Source organism: Hemiscyllium ocellatum, chromosome 6 (genome assembly GCF_020745735.1).
Source record: "Hemiscyllium ocellatum isolate sHemOce1 chromosome 6, sHemOce1.pat.X.cur, whole genome shotgun sequence".
Lineage (NCBI taxonomy): Eukaryota > Metazoa > Chordata > Chondrichthyes > Orectolobiformes > Hemiscylliidae > Hemiscyllium > Hemiscyllium ocellatum.
Genome location: NC_083406.1, coordinates 28240672 through 28257038, shown reverse-complemented (window position 1 = coordinate 28257038; position 16367 = coordinate 28240672). Strand labels below are relative to the sequence as shown.

At 38.9% G+C, this 16367-nt stretch overlaps 1 protein-coding gene across 2 annotated transcripts in view; it reads right to left on the bottom strand.

Annotated features, from left to right (window-relative positions):
- LOC132816390 (Krueppel-like factor 5) overlaps positions 1-15898 on the bottom strand; it is a 32472-nt gene extending 16574 nt beyond the window's left edge. Inside the window, exons 1-2 of one of the 2 annotated variants that reach the window (XM_060825888.1) lie at positions 15572-15898; positions 3371-4235 (exon numbers count right to left, since the gene is read on the bottom strand). In XM_060825888.1, the coding sequence (XP_060681871.1) occupies positions 3371-4235; positions 15572-15772 (1066 nt within the window). In that variant the 5' untranslated portion in view covers positions 15773-15898. Of the gene's footprint in view, positions 1-3370; positions 4236-15128; positions 15151-15571 lie in introns of those variants that run through there. The other variant, XM_060825889.1, reaches the window with a different exon arrangement.
- Positions 15899-16367: the final 469 nt, after the last annotated feature.

The following is a 16367-nucleotide window of genomic DNA, read 5'->3' as shown; positions in this document are numbered from 1 at the left end:
CATTTCTTATTACTTAAGCCTGACAAGAGAATAAGTGCTGCCACTACGAATTCGAAAAAAAGTGACAAAAAAACTTGGGAAACCACAACAAAACCTGCAAATGTAAAACTTTCAGTATATAACTGTTGCATGTGTAGGAACACTAATGATGGAGTTCAGTACAATTAATAAATCTGCCTGGATACCGTAGATGCTTTACAGTGTTGAAACTCCTGGAGCAGTGATTTATGTCACTAGCAAGCTGTGATGCAATGTTAGTCAATTCCATAGACTCAGACAGACATCGGTGGTGCAACAAAAACCACTGCAGACTATTTAAGAAAATCTTGCAGAACTGAACGTGAAAGAATGGAATACTTTGCTCTAAATTTACAGCAAACTAAAAGTTGATGTTGTGGAAAGAAAAACAAAGGCTCCAGAATCCCAATCAGATTTGAAGGCCCATCTCTATTCACTGGGATGGTGATAATTATAGATGGGTTGAATGGTCCCTAAACCCCTCCAGCCAGCACCATCTGTCAAATCTCTACACTCTTTCACCCCTTCACTTTGTACCTATGCATACAACTCCTTTCACCTACTCAGTACAGAATTCTTGAGCACTGTAATAACATTGGAAAGTTGCTTAGGTGCTCATAAAACTGTACAAACAAACAAACAAACTCATTCAAAAATGAAACTTGACTATTCATACATCTGAAAAGAAAAATACAGCTCCATGAACAGCTGTGTTAACAAACTTTGCTGAGCTGAATCCCCAGATGTTCAGAATTCAATTAAGCATGCAGAATGGTATTCCATTTTGCCACAATTTCCTGCAAGCTCCCCTCCATGCCAGATTATTCATGCTTCACTGGCATTATATCGAAAATCCTGGAGCTCCCTACCAAAAGCACACTCTACTGATCAGTTGGAATGCAGCAGCTGGAGGAGGTGGATCACCACACCGCTTTGGTGTGCGCAACAAAATGGTGGATTTGATAATGATACCCACAATCCATAAAAACTGAGGAGCTATCATTGAATTAACAGATGAAACCACAGGATAAATGCCCAAGGCATTAACAGTTCACTTCAATACAGCACTATATTCCTTGGAATGTATGCTCATTATTCTAAATACTTTCTTCAATTTCATAATAATTGCCAATTCATTGGTCTCTTAACAGCAAAATCCCAATAATTACCGAATTAAAAAGAGGGTACTTGAGGTTAACATACATCAGGGCACTGGGTTTCCAGAAGAGAAAACATTGCTCCCTTTTAACTCAATCCTGGCATGCCCACTATACATGAACATTGCACAAGGTAGCAAACAGGGAGGAATTCAAGTAACTACGTCATCACAGAGTCTCTGTGAAGTTCCACATTACCTAAAGAACATACATATTGGACTTGAAATGGTACCTCTGAATGGCTTAATTTGCTCCTGTACCTTTTTTTTTTCAAGAGCATAATTGTAGTGTTCCTACTTCTGGGTTCAACTGCCATCTTTCTGGAGGTACAATTTATCTGTACAAACTGATTAGAAGAACATTTTTAGTAACTACTGGCAAAATTGTAGTGTCTGAACCAGGAGACCTGGGTTCAAGTCCCATCTTCTCTAGAGGCATGTCATGACATATTTGAACTGGTTAATAAAACAAAAACAATACCACACTCCTTACAATACAACCTCTCAAAAAAAAAACCAAATGAAATAGAATGATAAAATAAAAAAGGACTTTCATTTAGAAGGAATTATGCAATGAAGATCTTTGAAATTAAGAATGGGTCTGCTAGGTAGATGTAAAAAGGTGCTTTCATGCAGGGAAGAGGGAGACCAAAACTAAGGGTCATAAATAGGCAAGGATAGTTACTATTGTGTGCAATCTCTATACATTCTTACACCTGCTCAGCATAACTAAGAGGAGTTAGGATTTTAGTCAATTTCACATCTCCTAGCAGAAAGGATTACATCACAGATTTAGCACAATCCAATATCCCTTTACAAGATATAATTTAATAAAACCATCAATGCAAGCAATATAAGGGCACCAAGAGTCCAAACACAATTTTCTTTTCATAAAGTGTCTAAATGCCTTTAAGAACTAAAGCAAATCGTCAGTATGCAAAATTTAGGCTGATTTCAGTCCCCTTCTGCTATTAACCTGCTACAGCAATATTACTACCCAAAAAGAAAAATCTACAACACAATCTGAATGCCATATTAGGAATGATTTTAGCCCTCCCTGCAAGCAATTCCACATTGTATAGCTTGTGGTTCAGTGGAAGTCTCCAAATTATAATGAAATCAATGTGTATATTTACATTTTAGCAATAACACCTGACCAACAAAATTGTTAACCACACAATTCATCCATGCTATAATGTTATCCCAATCCCATTTGCTATTTGCCAAGAAAATCCTTTTCAAATAGATTTATTGGCTAACATTAACAAAAACAAAACGACCATTAAAAGGACATTCATCAATTTTTCAAGGAACAGACTCCCAAAACAATTGTACTTTAATTACTATTTGGAAAAGCATTGCACGGATTATCTTTCCTGTTTTATTTAGCTCATCTCAACTTAAACTCCTTTCTGAAATAAAAGCCAAGGCTATTATATCTAAAGTGGTTAGCACTGCTACCTCACAGCGCCAGAGACTTGGGTTCAATTCCTGCCTCAGGCAATTCTGTGTGGAGTTTGCACAATCTCCCTGTGTCTGCGTGGGTTTCTGTGGGTGCTCCGGTTTCTTTCCACAGTCCAAACATGTGCAGGTTAGGTGAATTGACCATGCTAAATTGTCCATAGCGTTAGGGTATAGGGGGATGGGTTTGGGTGGGTTGCTCTTCAGAGGGTAGGTGTGGACTTGTTGGGCCATAGGGCCTGTTTTCACACTATAAAGTAATGAAATCATTAAAAAAAAAACATATTTACATTTGTGGATGACACCAAAACCAGAGTGAAAAATCACAACACCAGGTTATAGTCCAACAGGTTGGACTATAACTTGATGTTGAGATTTTTAAGCTTTGTTCACCCCAGCCCAACACCAACTCCTCCACATCACAGCTACCAAGACCAGAGGCCATGAATACAAGCTGGTTCTGAACAGGAAATTCTTTACTCTGAGGGGATAGTTAAGAATGTAGAGCTCACAGCCACAAGGATTAGAGGGAGTTAGTTGGGGAAATTTAAAAGCAAAGCAAGATAAATGCATGAGGAACAGATAAAAATGTTGAAAGGTGAAATAAGATGGGAGATAGCTTTAGTCGAGCATATACACTGGCAAAGATTAGTTGTGCTAAAGACCCATTTCTGTGATGTATATTTTATGTAATACAATGTAATATGTATGCAGGACAATCTTAAAAGGGATTACCTGGAAAGTCACAGTGATGAATTCTCCTCTTCTCTAGCTCTGGATTATTTCGTCGGTTGAATTTGGGCAGTGGAGTGTTCTGTTGTCCTACTTGCAGCGCTGCTGGAAGAGCATGGGCTGCTGTGGGCGAGCCCAGCTTGCAGGCAATAGAGGCAGCATATGATGGTGGTGGTGTCAGGTTTTGCATTAGCTCTGGCTGCCTGTCAGGGCTTCCGGGTTCAGAATTTGGTGGAGAAGGTGGAAGGTAGGTGGGCTGTTGCGGGAAGAACTGCCCTGGCACAAACGAGCCGGTTGAGATAGAGTGGAAGTGTTTCACTGCTGTCTGTGGATGTACCGTGCAGAGTGTGCTCATGCCTGTCATTCCTGCCGATACGGAAGGATTGGTAAGGTTTCCCATACATGCCACATTGCCTTGTGTGTGAGAAGTGTTACCAGGAATGCTTACCAAGTCTGGAGAGCTTAGTAGCTGGTACAACTGACCTTGCTGTGGGGATGCAGGCAGATGCATTTCAGGAGAGGGCAGTTCCTGTTTGATAAAAGTGGCATTGACATCTGTCGCCTGTGAGGTGTTAAACACGCTGGTGAATTCTGGTAAAGACTGGGTCGTGAGGGTCCTGTTTGCCTGTGTAAAAGCAGTAACTGCTTCAGACTGGGACTGAACCATGGATGATCTTTGCAGCTTACACAGGCCAGTTCGCAGGTAAGTGACGTCAGGAAGAATCACATTGATGTTGACGCTGTACGGGGAGGCTCTTTCATCCTGGAAAAATTCATCCACCACAGAAGCACTGTCCCTCCTATACTTCTTCACCTCCGGGGCTGGCAGTGATTGGGGAGATAAATACTTCTCCATCTCACATCTCGTCTGCATAAAAAAGTAATAAAGATGAAAAATAAATTTTAAAAACAATTTTAAAATGTACCAGAACAAAGCACATCTAAGTTGGCTTCGCTGGTGAACTACCAACCTTAAAATGAAGCGCAGGAGGAGACAAAAGGCACAGCAGTTTAGAAGCCTATTATTAAAAAAAAACACTACCAAGTTGGAGCTTGAAGCAGTTACTGATTTGGGGTACACAGTCATTCAATGCCTTAATACTTTAGCAAATCAAAACCATGCCAGAGCAGCTGTGATCTCAGATGCTGAGAGGATTAAAGTTTCAATAAACAACCATTTAACTTGGATATCATCTGGCCAGTAAAGACTTAGTCTAGCTAACATTCAAGAGTTTGGTGTGTATGCATGTTGTAACAGTATACACTGATTATTTACCAAATTCATTAGACTACACAGAGGTGAAAATGAACATCATTCGTTGCGAGTCGTGTGTAGTCTTCCAGTTAATCCTGTTGGAAATGAAACTGATTTTCACCTCCATGGTAGAGGTTAAAAGAATTTATTTTTGTTGTTATAAATTCTGAAAGCTTTTCTTTCGTCAACAGGTTTAGAATCTAGGTATTCACATCAAGACCCAGGCGTCAACTGAGCCCCAGAAGTTTATCAAAAAAAAGGAGAAACAGCAAGGAGGAGAGGGGTGTGTTAGACTGCTGCTGGGAAAATTAATGTAGTGTAATATCTAATGATAAATCAAGTAGCTCACAATGGAGTCAAATTTCAGCCACTCCAAATAATCTTTTGGGTACAAACAAAACAATTGGCAAGAATCAGTGCAGATGGAGGAAATGGAACCTCTAGGAAAATGATGCAGCACCCAAAGTGCCCAGGTCAATGGTTGACAGAGGGAGTTGCAGCTGTGAGAGATATTTCTGAAGACTGCTTTGCTTACAACTCAAATTCACTAAAGGGAAAGAGTCATCTTCACTGTCAATAGCTGTGTTGCACGTGTCCTAATGTCTCTATGCAGCTCAGAGTCAAAAGTCATCTGATAATACTCCTAAGAAGCTGCTGGCGATGTTTAGCTATATTAGAAGAAAAGTACTTTATAAATTCAAGTTGCTTTAAATGTAAGTTGGTGTCAGTCAGTCAGTAGCTACATATTGACCAAAAGCTCAAGTAGATAACAATCCTTAGTGTCTTAACTCATTGGCTAGTTTGTGGTGGCAGTGTCTAATAACCTACCTTATCTTGTGCCACTTGTTACCTACACTGCCACAGTGATGATAGCTACAAAGTAGTTTGAGGAATTTGGTAGTCTTGAAAAGCGCTATACAAATTTGAGTTTTCCTTTCACTCATGAAACAACATGACTAGGGCATGCAAAAGCCAGCAAGCAACACAGATCTGAATTATCATCTTGCTGAGTACTTGGGAAGTTATATTGCTAGCTTTGCCCTTGTTCCTTCGCTTGGCTAAAGTAATGCAATTATTGCTTTGTCAATTAGCAGACAGACATTCTGCTAATTCAGTTTCCAATTAAACAACAGACAAATTTTCTTAAAATTAAGTTAGACTGAACACTATCTAAAATAGTTGTGTAAAAGAAGAATTGTACGCAAAACACATTACAACAAATAAAAATAAAGTTTAAGAAGCTTTGATCACCAAAAACCTATTATTTGTAATTCCATTTCTCAGAGAAAGTATGCATTCACTATCACACAAACAGGTCAGATTTCATTGGACTAACTAAAGCTGAATCAATTCAGGTTGATTTAAAAAAAAGGTCTTACCAGAAAAACAGGCTCAGCATTAAAAGAAAAAAAAATGTCTGGAATTGGTTTTACGAATTCTAACCACACATTGGGCTTAAGTCAAAAGATTTCCTCCACTTAAACTGGAGAATTCTGTATCAAAATTTAGGTGGCACAGAAATGACTACGTATTAACCATAATCTTCACACCTCAAAAAAGAGGTAACCCACAATGCCAAGCATCATTTCTGGACAAAGCAGCACTGCTATAGAGTCCCAGGAAATTGACTGGTGTCTGTTAGATCATGGAGTTCAAGGTTCTGATCTTAACAAGCCACTTCAGGGAATTTAGAAGCATAAGCATCAGAGTAGAATGGAATCACCACACTTGACTAATTGCGCATAGCACAGGACTATACGAGCTACTGACTGCAGACAGTTATGCACAAATTGCCAGTGTTAGTTGAGAAACTTGCCTTTGTCATGGTGGTCAGTAAAATGCACAACAAATATATATTTAAAAAAGTGTGCTTGGAATGAAATCAATTCAAACTGAAGGTTCACTACATCAAGGTCTGGTACAAAGCTACGTGTAAAATCTGAACAACCACCTTTCTAAACCAATACTGGGAAGTTAACTTTCAAGTCACAGAAGCACAAAGCAAAATCTAAACCATAATGAAGTGACCACTCTCTGGGATTTCAGAATAAACAGTCAACTGCTTTTGCCTTGGTTGGAGTAGAACTAAGAATTTGAGATCAGTATAATGATATCAGAAATACTTGTGGATGCAAAACCCAGCATGTGAAGAAAAAAAAAGTGATAGTAATTGGCAATTTAATACTATGGAATCTGCTCATAAGCTGATGGGTAGCTATGACCTTAAACTCTCAAAAGGATATATTGACAGACCAAGTCACTAAGACCTTCTGTGAATGTAATGTTAAGTCTGCTTGTATTTTACAAACAACCTTAATGGAAATAGGCACTACTTCTAATAACATGATTTTCCATAACAAACAATAGCATTTTTAAATTGAAATTTAGATCTGAAGAGAGATATCTGATGTACTTAAATCATTCTTAAGAACCAGCATTTAAAAAGGACATTAGTGCCAAGTTAGATTGCCGGTCCCTTCACTATGCAATGTAAGAAATGCTCAAAGATAACTACAGAAGAATATCATTTGCAACTAGTTTTTAAAAAAGAAAAATCACACCTACAGAGATTATTTAATGACTGCTACAAACATATGACAGCAGTTCTTCCATTAAATGCAATCAAAGCAGACATCTAACCTGCAGCAAACTGGCATAAACTTTCAAGGCAAGATGTTTAAAAAGGAATTCCCAAATAAGACCACGAAACATCTTTCATCGTGTGATAGCTGTATCTCAATGCTAATCCATTTTGAAAATACATATTTCACTATTCAACAAAGCTCACATTTTCTCTATATAAAAAGCCAACCAGAAAATAGCATGTAGGATGAAATTAACATTTTTTTTCCTGAACAGTGAATTTTACATGTACAACTTTGCCAAGTATGAACAGGCAACGATAAATAAAAAACAATTGTTTGCTCACCTTTCCAACTTTTTCTCTTAAGATATAGTTGGAAGAGTTGGTATAAGTGTCAATTCTGCAAACAATTCAGATTACAGAATGAACTTATCTATCCAGGTGCAGTCACTTAAAAATGCCATAAACTGTATTTTAAATACTACTGCATGTCAAAGTTAATGTTTAATGAAGCTGATACAGATGCAGGAACAAAAACAATGGAAGAATAATTTAAAATGATGAATGAACTAATAGACTATAAACTCATGGGGTCACAAAAGAACATTTGGCTGCACTTTTCATTAAGCCTTAGAAGTATTTTTAAATCTTAGAATGATAGAACAATAAAGCAGAAAAGGAGGTGGCCACTCAGCCCCTCAGGTCTGCATCTGCTCTCTGCAAAAGCAATCCAGTTTATCCCATTATTCCACATTCTATTTTAAAAAAAATATCTTGGAGACTCAAACAAATTGATAATGTTGTTTATTAAATGTCATATGTACTTTAAAAAAAAAACATCACCTGGAATGAGATAGAGATCATGGGTAAAAGGCATGGCATAAAAAGTGGCCATGTAAAACAGCAGTGATGGACAGAGATAAAGGTTTTAAAAAGGTAAAAATAAATTTTGCAGTTTTAACTGACCTGAAATTTGTTAGATTAATTTTATCTTGGACAGTTTTAGGAAATCCTAAGTGTTTATTGTTGCTCTACATGAACCAAAACATTAGCTGTTTTTCGTTTCTATCTCACTTAAGACTGCTTTCTGATGCATTAGTGAGTCATTGAGTCAAATGCATAGTACGGAAAGAGACCCTTCAGTCCAACCCATCCATGCTGAACCAGATATCCTAAATTAATCTAGTTCCATTTACCAGCATTTTGCCCATATTTGTCTAAACCTTTCCTATTCATATTCCAATCCAGGTGCCTTTTAAATGTTGTAATTGTATCAGTCTCCAACACTTCCTCTGGCAGCTTATTCCAGACATGCACCACCCTCTGTGTGAAAACATTGCCCTCAGATCCCTTTTAAATCTTTCCCCAACACTCTAAAGCTTTAGTTTTGGACTTCATTGCCCAGGGGAAAAAAAAAAGATTTTTTGGCAATTCATCCTATCCATGCCCCTTATTTTTATAAACCTCTTCAAGGTCATCACTCAACCACTGACGCTCTAAGGAAAATAGCCCTAGCCTATTCAGCCTCTCCCTATAGTACAAAACCTTCAACCCTAATAACTTCTAAATCTTTTCTGTACCCATTCAAATTTCACAACGTCTTTCTTATCGCAGGGAGGTGAGAATTGAATGCAATATTCTAAAAGTGGCCTAACCAATGGGTGGTGAAGGAGGAAAATCAGAAGATAGGATGATCTTAAATTTTCAAATGACCAAAGGATTACTAAAAAAAAAACTTTGTAAGTTCACCTTTAACCAGAAATGTTGAGTATTACCTGAATGGCTTATTTGCTCATCTGTCTTTTTCCATTCCAATAAGTAAACAACTTTGAAACAAAGATAAAAGGATGCAGAAACACATTTAAAAACAGAATTATCTAGGCACGTTATAACAGTGAGAAAATTATGACTGGTCTTTTACAGAATTAGAATTTATGTTAATTGTGAACAGAAAAAATGTGATTACTAAATTAGTATCTGGAAGTGTTGCTTCGCTATCTTGTGGAACAACCCATTTCAGTACTGCATAATAATCATGTAATATAGGTGCGATTTACCACAAGTGTAAAAGGAGCCCCTTCCCAATATTGGATACAAGAATTACAGAAATACAGTTACAGTTGATACTAAACAAGAATGTTTGCCCTTCTGATTATTTCAGCTCAAGTTTTTGCTGTTTAGAAGAAGAGTTCAAAAGCTTTTCCTCAATAAAAAAAAATTGGAGTATAATCACACAAAAATACATCTGATATTTGTCAAACTTGCTTGTATAACTTTGAATGGAATACACTGAGCGGAGAAGGAAGAAAGGAATAGCAAAAAGTGGGCAAACATTCAAATACCATTTATAATAGCATTCCCTCAATACGATTTCTTACCACAATGCCAATTAGATTAGTTTCTCCATGTTGCTTTTACTAAGTCATCTTTGCACACAGTTGTGTGAATGACCTTTAGTTAAATCTGTTAATTACTTGAACATCATTGGCAGAAATGTTTATTCAAGCCATATTATACAGGTCCTGAATAGTAATCATGACAGAAGATATACTTTCCCTTTGATTGATTCAAATCCAAAACTTAAATTTATCCCTGATGACGTTTTAAAAATAAATCAGCTAGATATTCTGTAATGCTTATATTTGTTTGAAGTCTAACAACTACTACCTCTTTGTCAAAGAAAGAAGAAGGACTATGAACCCCTCTTCACTAATCTCAACCGAACCAGTCATCATGTCCCAAATGCTTAGTAAAACCCATTTATTATGAAACTAACTTCCATATACTGAATGAGAATCTTTAAGAAAGATGATTTTTAAAAATAGTTCAAAAGCTGAGAAATTTAAATGAAAGAAATTCTAAGTCAGCTATTAGATGCAAATAAAATTAGTTACCTAAAGACGTTCATTTCACTGGGGTATACAGAGCCGTTCCTCAGCTACAGAAAGCTGACTTACCAAAAATCTCAAGAACTGGCTTATAGACATGGACTTATGGAATCAGGATTTACATAAGAAGCATCCATCGATAAAAAGACAGGTAGTTGGGATACTGGGTGTATTTTCAGCTGTAACCTGTGCCACAGGGATCAGTGCTAGGGCCATAATTATTTACAATACACATTAATCACTTGGGTGCAGGAAGTGAATGTACTACTGCCAAGTTTGCAGTTGACACAAAAAACAGGTGGGAAAGCAAGCGGTGAGGGAGATGGTCCATAATGAATTAAATGAGTAGTTGAGAGTCAACCACATTACTTTGGATCTGGAATCATGTGTAGGCCTGACCAGGGCAAGGATTGGCAGATTCCTTTCCTAAAGAACATCAGCGAGCCAGATAGTTTTTTTTTCCCCAATAATCGACAATGGTTCCATAGTCAGTAGACTTTCAGTTCCACATTTTTATTGAATTCAAATTCCATGGTTTGCCATGGTGGGATTCAGAACCACAGCCCCGGACATGACCTGGGTCTCCTGCTGACTAATTCTAGCAATACTACCATTAGGGCATCACTGCTAATTATGGGAAATTGTGCACTTTATCAGGAAGAACAGAAGAGCTGAATATTATTTAAAAAGGAAGAAAGCTGCTTCACAGAAGGAATTGGGACTCCTTGTGCACAAGTCACAAAAAGCCAACATCCAAATTCAGGGGGTAAAAGAGAAGACAAACAGAATATTGATTCCCCCCCCAAAAAAGAGGAATGCATTATAAAAAGAGAGGGGATTTGCTAGAACTATTCAAAGGTAATACTTAGACCACACCTAGGGCGGCACGGTGGTTAGCGCTGCTGCCTCACAGCGCCGGAGACCTGGGTTCAATTCCCGGCTCAGGTGAGCGACTGTGTGGAGTTTGCACGTTCTCGCCGTGTCTGCGTGGGTTTCCTCCGGGTGCTCCGGTTTCCTCCCACAGTCCAAAGATGTGCAGGTCAGGTGAATTGGCCATGCTAAATTGCCTCTAGTGTTAGATAAGGGGTAAATGTAGGGGTATGGGTGGGTTGCGCTTCGGTGGCTCGGTGTGGACTCCTGATGAAGGGCTTATGCCCGAAACGTTGAATTTCCTATTCCTTGGATGCTGCCTGACCTGCTGTGCTTTAACCAGCAACACATTTTCAACTTGTTGGGCTGAAGAGCCTGTTTCCACACTAAGTAATCTAATCTAAAAAGAATATTAATGAACAGTTTTGATCATTTTATCTAAAGAAATCTAGACTGCCTCCAGTGCAGTCTAAGGTTCACCAGGCTAAATCTCAGGGATGGAGGGATTGAGTAGGTTGGGCCCACACTCATCAGCATTTAAAAAGAAAAGTGACAGGCAACTCAATTGATATCTTAACCAGGCAATTCCACATTCAGAGTTTGGGCCTTCTTGTTCTAGATTCTTCCATAAGAGAAACAGCATCTATACGGTCAAGCCTTCCACAAGAAGCCTCTGTTTCAAAAAGACTTTAAGGCGCATCTTTGAGAAAGCACAAGAGCTGACTGGGCTGAAGCATTTAGAAGAGACTTGGACAGCCAATAGTGAAAAACAGAAATATGGTGTGCATAAGAGAACGGAAGTGACGGGTCACATAGACCTCAGAACAATAGGTCTTGGAGAAGTTGGAGTTTGGAAGGGATGATGTACAGGGGAGGGGTTGAGTCCACAGGGAGATTTGAACATTCAGGTTAAGAATTTTAAACTTGTACAAACACTAAACTACAGCAGTTGACCAGTTTTGAACTTCCAAAAATGATCTCATGAACCAGACCACAATTCTTTGCAGTAGTCAGCCTCCAAGAGGGGCAAGAATCAAATCCCCATTAGGACAGTAAAAGGCAAACTGCTGAAAGTCTAACTTTCCACGCTGAAGTTATATAATCACACCTGGAACTCCAACTGTTAGGAGAGATTGATCATGTAATTTAGAAACACAAAGACTGAACAAAAAAACTCGATCTAGTCTAGGCTCACTTTCAAGCACTTCTTCCATAGCCACGTAGTTTATTCAACTCCAAGTGCAGTCTTTCTTTAAAAAAAACTTGAAGAATTTTTTTTGCCATTTACATCACACTTCCATACAGTGGATACCAGACTACTGGCATTCTCTGAATGAAGTAACTACCAAATTCCATTTAGCCTACTACCAATTACTTTAAACCTATGCCCCCAATTATTGACATCTTGATTAATTGAAAAATGGTCCTTCACACTTGGTTCCAGGCTTTTTTTTTAAAAAAAAACACCTCAATTATTTGTCACACCACTTTGTTCCAAAAGAAAACATCAGTTTCTCTTATCTTTCCTCCTAGTTGAAGTTCTACATTACTGAGATCACTTTCTCTTTCCTGGGATGTGAAATTTGCTCGCAATGTTAACATTTGTTGGCTGTCTTAATTATTCTTGGAAAAAAAAGGTGGAAGTTAGCCACACTCAAACCATTGTAGTTAATCTAATGGCAGTACACCTAGTGTTGCTGAGAAGCAAGTGCCAGGATTTTGACATAGGGACAGTGATTTTTAGGGTTCAGAGAAGATTTATGATCCTGTCTAATAGATCACATCCTCCCTCCAATGAAATGACCAGAGCTGAAGGTACTACTTCAGTGTTTTATATTGCTCCAGCAAAACTTCCCATCTCTTACTGATACTTTGGAAAACAAAGCAAAACCTCTCATATGCCTTCTTGGTCACTTTTGTTACTTGTCTTGCTCTGAGAGTTTTAAATGCTCTCTTCTTTTCATACTCTAAAACATTTATTTATAACAGTAATTATGATAAGTTAACTTCAAATTCATAAATATGCACACTGACACCAAAATAATGCTTTGTTTTTCAGTTCTTCAAATTCTGGAATGAAAATGTGGCAATGACAACATGAAGCAATATTCATATAATCTGAAACTAAACTCTGTACATCTCCTCTGTACCCTTGAACAGACTCAACTTATGGTAGAAATCTTATGACTAGACTTACAAACATTGCAGTAAGTTATTAGGTTAACTTTGGTAAAATTCTCCTTCATAATCATTTTTTTTATGAAAAAGCTTTGCACTGAGCAAGCCTTAAGCACAATCCATAACATACTTGAAGATTGGTGGCTGTTCCTGACATGGCAGGCATCTCAGTGGAAGTGTTAAAGCTAACCCAATTCCCCTGATAGCACTGTTGTGACAAAGGTTTTAGTGGAATAATGGTGGGCATATCACTGTTGAAGCTGGAATCCAATAGAACTAGAAAAAGGTTTAGTACTGCATTTATAGACCGCATCAGCGCCAATTGAGTTACACAACAGAGTCATGATTGTTACCAATCTCACACTTTACATTTCACTTTCAATTTCATTAAGTAATGAATTAATAGTACTGAACAAACTTAATATGCCTCAAGTGCAGCTTTTCTTACATAGCAATTAGTACATTTATCATATCTGGCAACAATACTGTATACATTTTTAAAAGGGGTTTGTTGATCATTCACATGAACGTTTGATTGCTTGGAAATCTAGCAATTTCATTTGTTTGGAAAGGTTTGTAGAGTCATCTGAAACTGGTACTAGGAATTAACAGCAATCTCTAACATACCAGAAACATTTCACTGCACTCTCACAACAGCAACCTAATCCAGCTACATCTTGTTCCGTTACAAATTTTCTCCACTTTTCTGAACTACAAAACTTGAAAATGAGGAAGGTTTGAAAAAGGTTATATACCCATATTGTTTCACCCTTGTAATAACCATTGACAAAAATACTGAAGGAATAATTTGTCAGGATTATGTTAATTACCATTTAAAGTGCAATTTACATTAGACAGATTAAGTTTTAAAAATTCTATTAAAATACAATCACAACTTTATAGTGTAGAAGTGAAATAAGGTTATATATTCCATGAGCACAAGATATTTGCATAACAGTTGCTCAAATATTTTCCAAAACAGATCAAAAATGTCTTAAATAGAAAACACCTTTGGGTAATGGCTAGACACAGATTACAGCCTGGGGCTGGTGAATGTTCAGAGTCATCAGAGAAATATTCATCAAGCTCATTGCTGTTGAAGATACAAATGCTACATTCCCCCTTCATCTGTAAAAACTCCACAATAATGCCAAATATTTGAGCAATCCTTCCCCCCACCCGCTGATAATAATCAGCTGACTCGTGGAAAATCTGATCAATTATTGAGAGTGAACAACTATGCAGCAAATTCAGATCCCATCAACTCCTGAAAAAGTTACAAAGTTTGGGATTGGCCACAGGTTCAGAGTTTTCTGATTATAGACCTTCCAGCTGTCGTTAGCATATTTTCGGTGCAGTGGCTCAGGGAGAATTTCAAAGTGCTGGGAAGTTTTTTCTTGTCTCAATGACTCGCTCCACAGGCGAGGAGAGAGTCAGATGCTTGAACGCGACATGGCAAGTGCTAAACCAGCTGCGGCCCTCACCCACCGACCAAAAAAAAACATAATTCAAAAATAAAAATACAGCACATCCTCACCCACGCCTGGTGCATACTGCACATTGTCAAGTACGGGGAAGGATAGAGAACACGCAGCCCCCACCACACAGCCGATTACTTTACCCATTCCAACGCTAGCAGTTTCCAAGACACAGCCACTCCCACCTGTAACTGGGAGGAAGTGGACATGTAGTCATGGAATTCTTAAAATATCATTTCTTCAAATTCATTTAAATTAAAACATACAAATTATACTATGACCCAAGTCTACACAATTCTGTTGAACAAAAGATGAATTTAAAACCTATGCCTTTAAGTCCAAACACAGTCAAGAGAGAAGCCACAAACTTCTGTCTCATTTTCTCCTACAATAGGTGGGTTTTTGAGCTAAAGTCTAATGTCGACAGAGAGACTTCAGGATCACCACAACAACAGCAGCAGCAGCAACTTGTAGCTGCTGGCCATTCGCCCCCGCAGTGTCTACACACCTCTCCTGGTCATCGCTCTCATTCGCAACAAACAGCACTTGCGGATCCCAAACTCCAATGAAACGCTATTAAAAGTTAAAACGGGCGGGAGGGAGGCGCTCATCCTGGCAAACGTGCAGCGTTTAACCCTCCACGAAGAAGAAAAAAAGACCAGAGTAACTGATAAATACAACTTAGGGACATGAAAGGAAATAGATGCAAACCAGAAGCAAAATAAAAGCCTGCCGATACCAATACACTGTGGAAACGAGTAGCATTATTTACAAACTCATTGGAGTATCACAAGGTAACTTTTTGCAAAGGTGGGTTTATTTAATTTTACTCAGTTATATCAATGACTCTGTTGGGTTTCGAAGGACTGAAGGGGACAGTTTTCCTCGTGTTGGAGTGAAGCAGACTGAGTTTACAGAACCTCCCCTCCGGCTGCTCTTTGAGGGTCGTACCTGAGCCAGGTCTTCCGCCGCCAGCATCCTGGTCGCTGGACTCTTCATGCTGTCGAACATCGCCACCGCCGCCTGCTCCTCCGACTGAAGACTCACCGGTTTGAGTTGCGTGAAGACAGGCTCGTCCGAGCTGCCCCCGCCCAAACTGCCTCTCAATGCACCGCAGGCCATTTGCTCCACACGGTGACAGGGAGTGTGCATCTGTCTGTGTGTGCGCGGTCAATGTAGGATCCGCATCCGCCGGCTCCTGCAGTTCTCACTCACACCCAACGCCTGCTGACTCTCCAAACATTCTGCCACTTCTATTACACTCTTCCCTTCCACAGCGGGTTCATCACCCTCCACCGTGACTGACACCACCCATCCACCAATCAGAAACCCTCTCCCCAACAGAGTGACGTGCGAACCCACCAATCAATTCCCCACAGAGGGGCGGGCTCTCCTAAGACCAGAGGTATCAGGTTACACACTCACCCAACAGGTATGTGCTGAGGTAATGTTTAGTGCTGTTTGTAAGGGTTCACGTGTAGTACAGCGGTACTATCCCTGCCTTTAGGATAGGCGACTTGGGTTCAAATCCTCCTGTTCCTGAACTGTGTTAAAACATTGCCTGAACAGGCTGGTTTTAAAAACAAAATCTCAACCTGGTATTGGCTTAATCCCTTCCCAATTGTGAAGTGCACAGGTGAAAGAGTGTGTCAAGTTTCAACTGTACTCCTAAGTAGACCAAATCCTCTGCAGGGATTCTTAGAATGAAAAGACTGAGGTTTTTGAAGAAGTAACAAAGAGGGTTGAT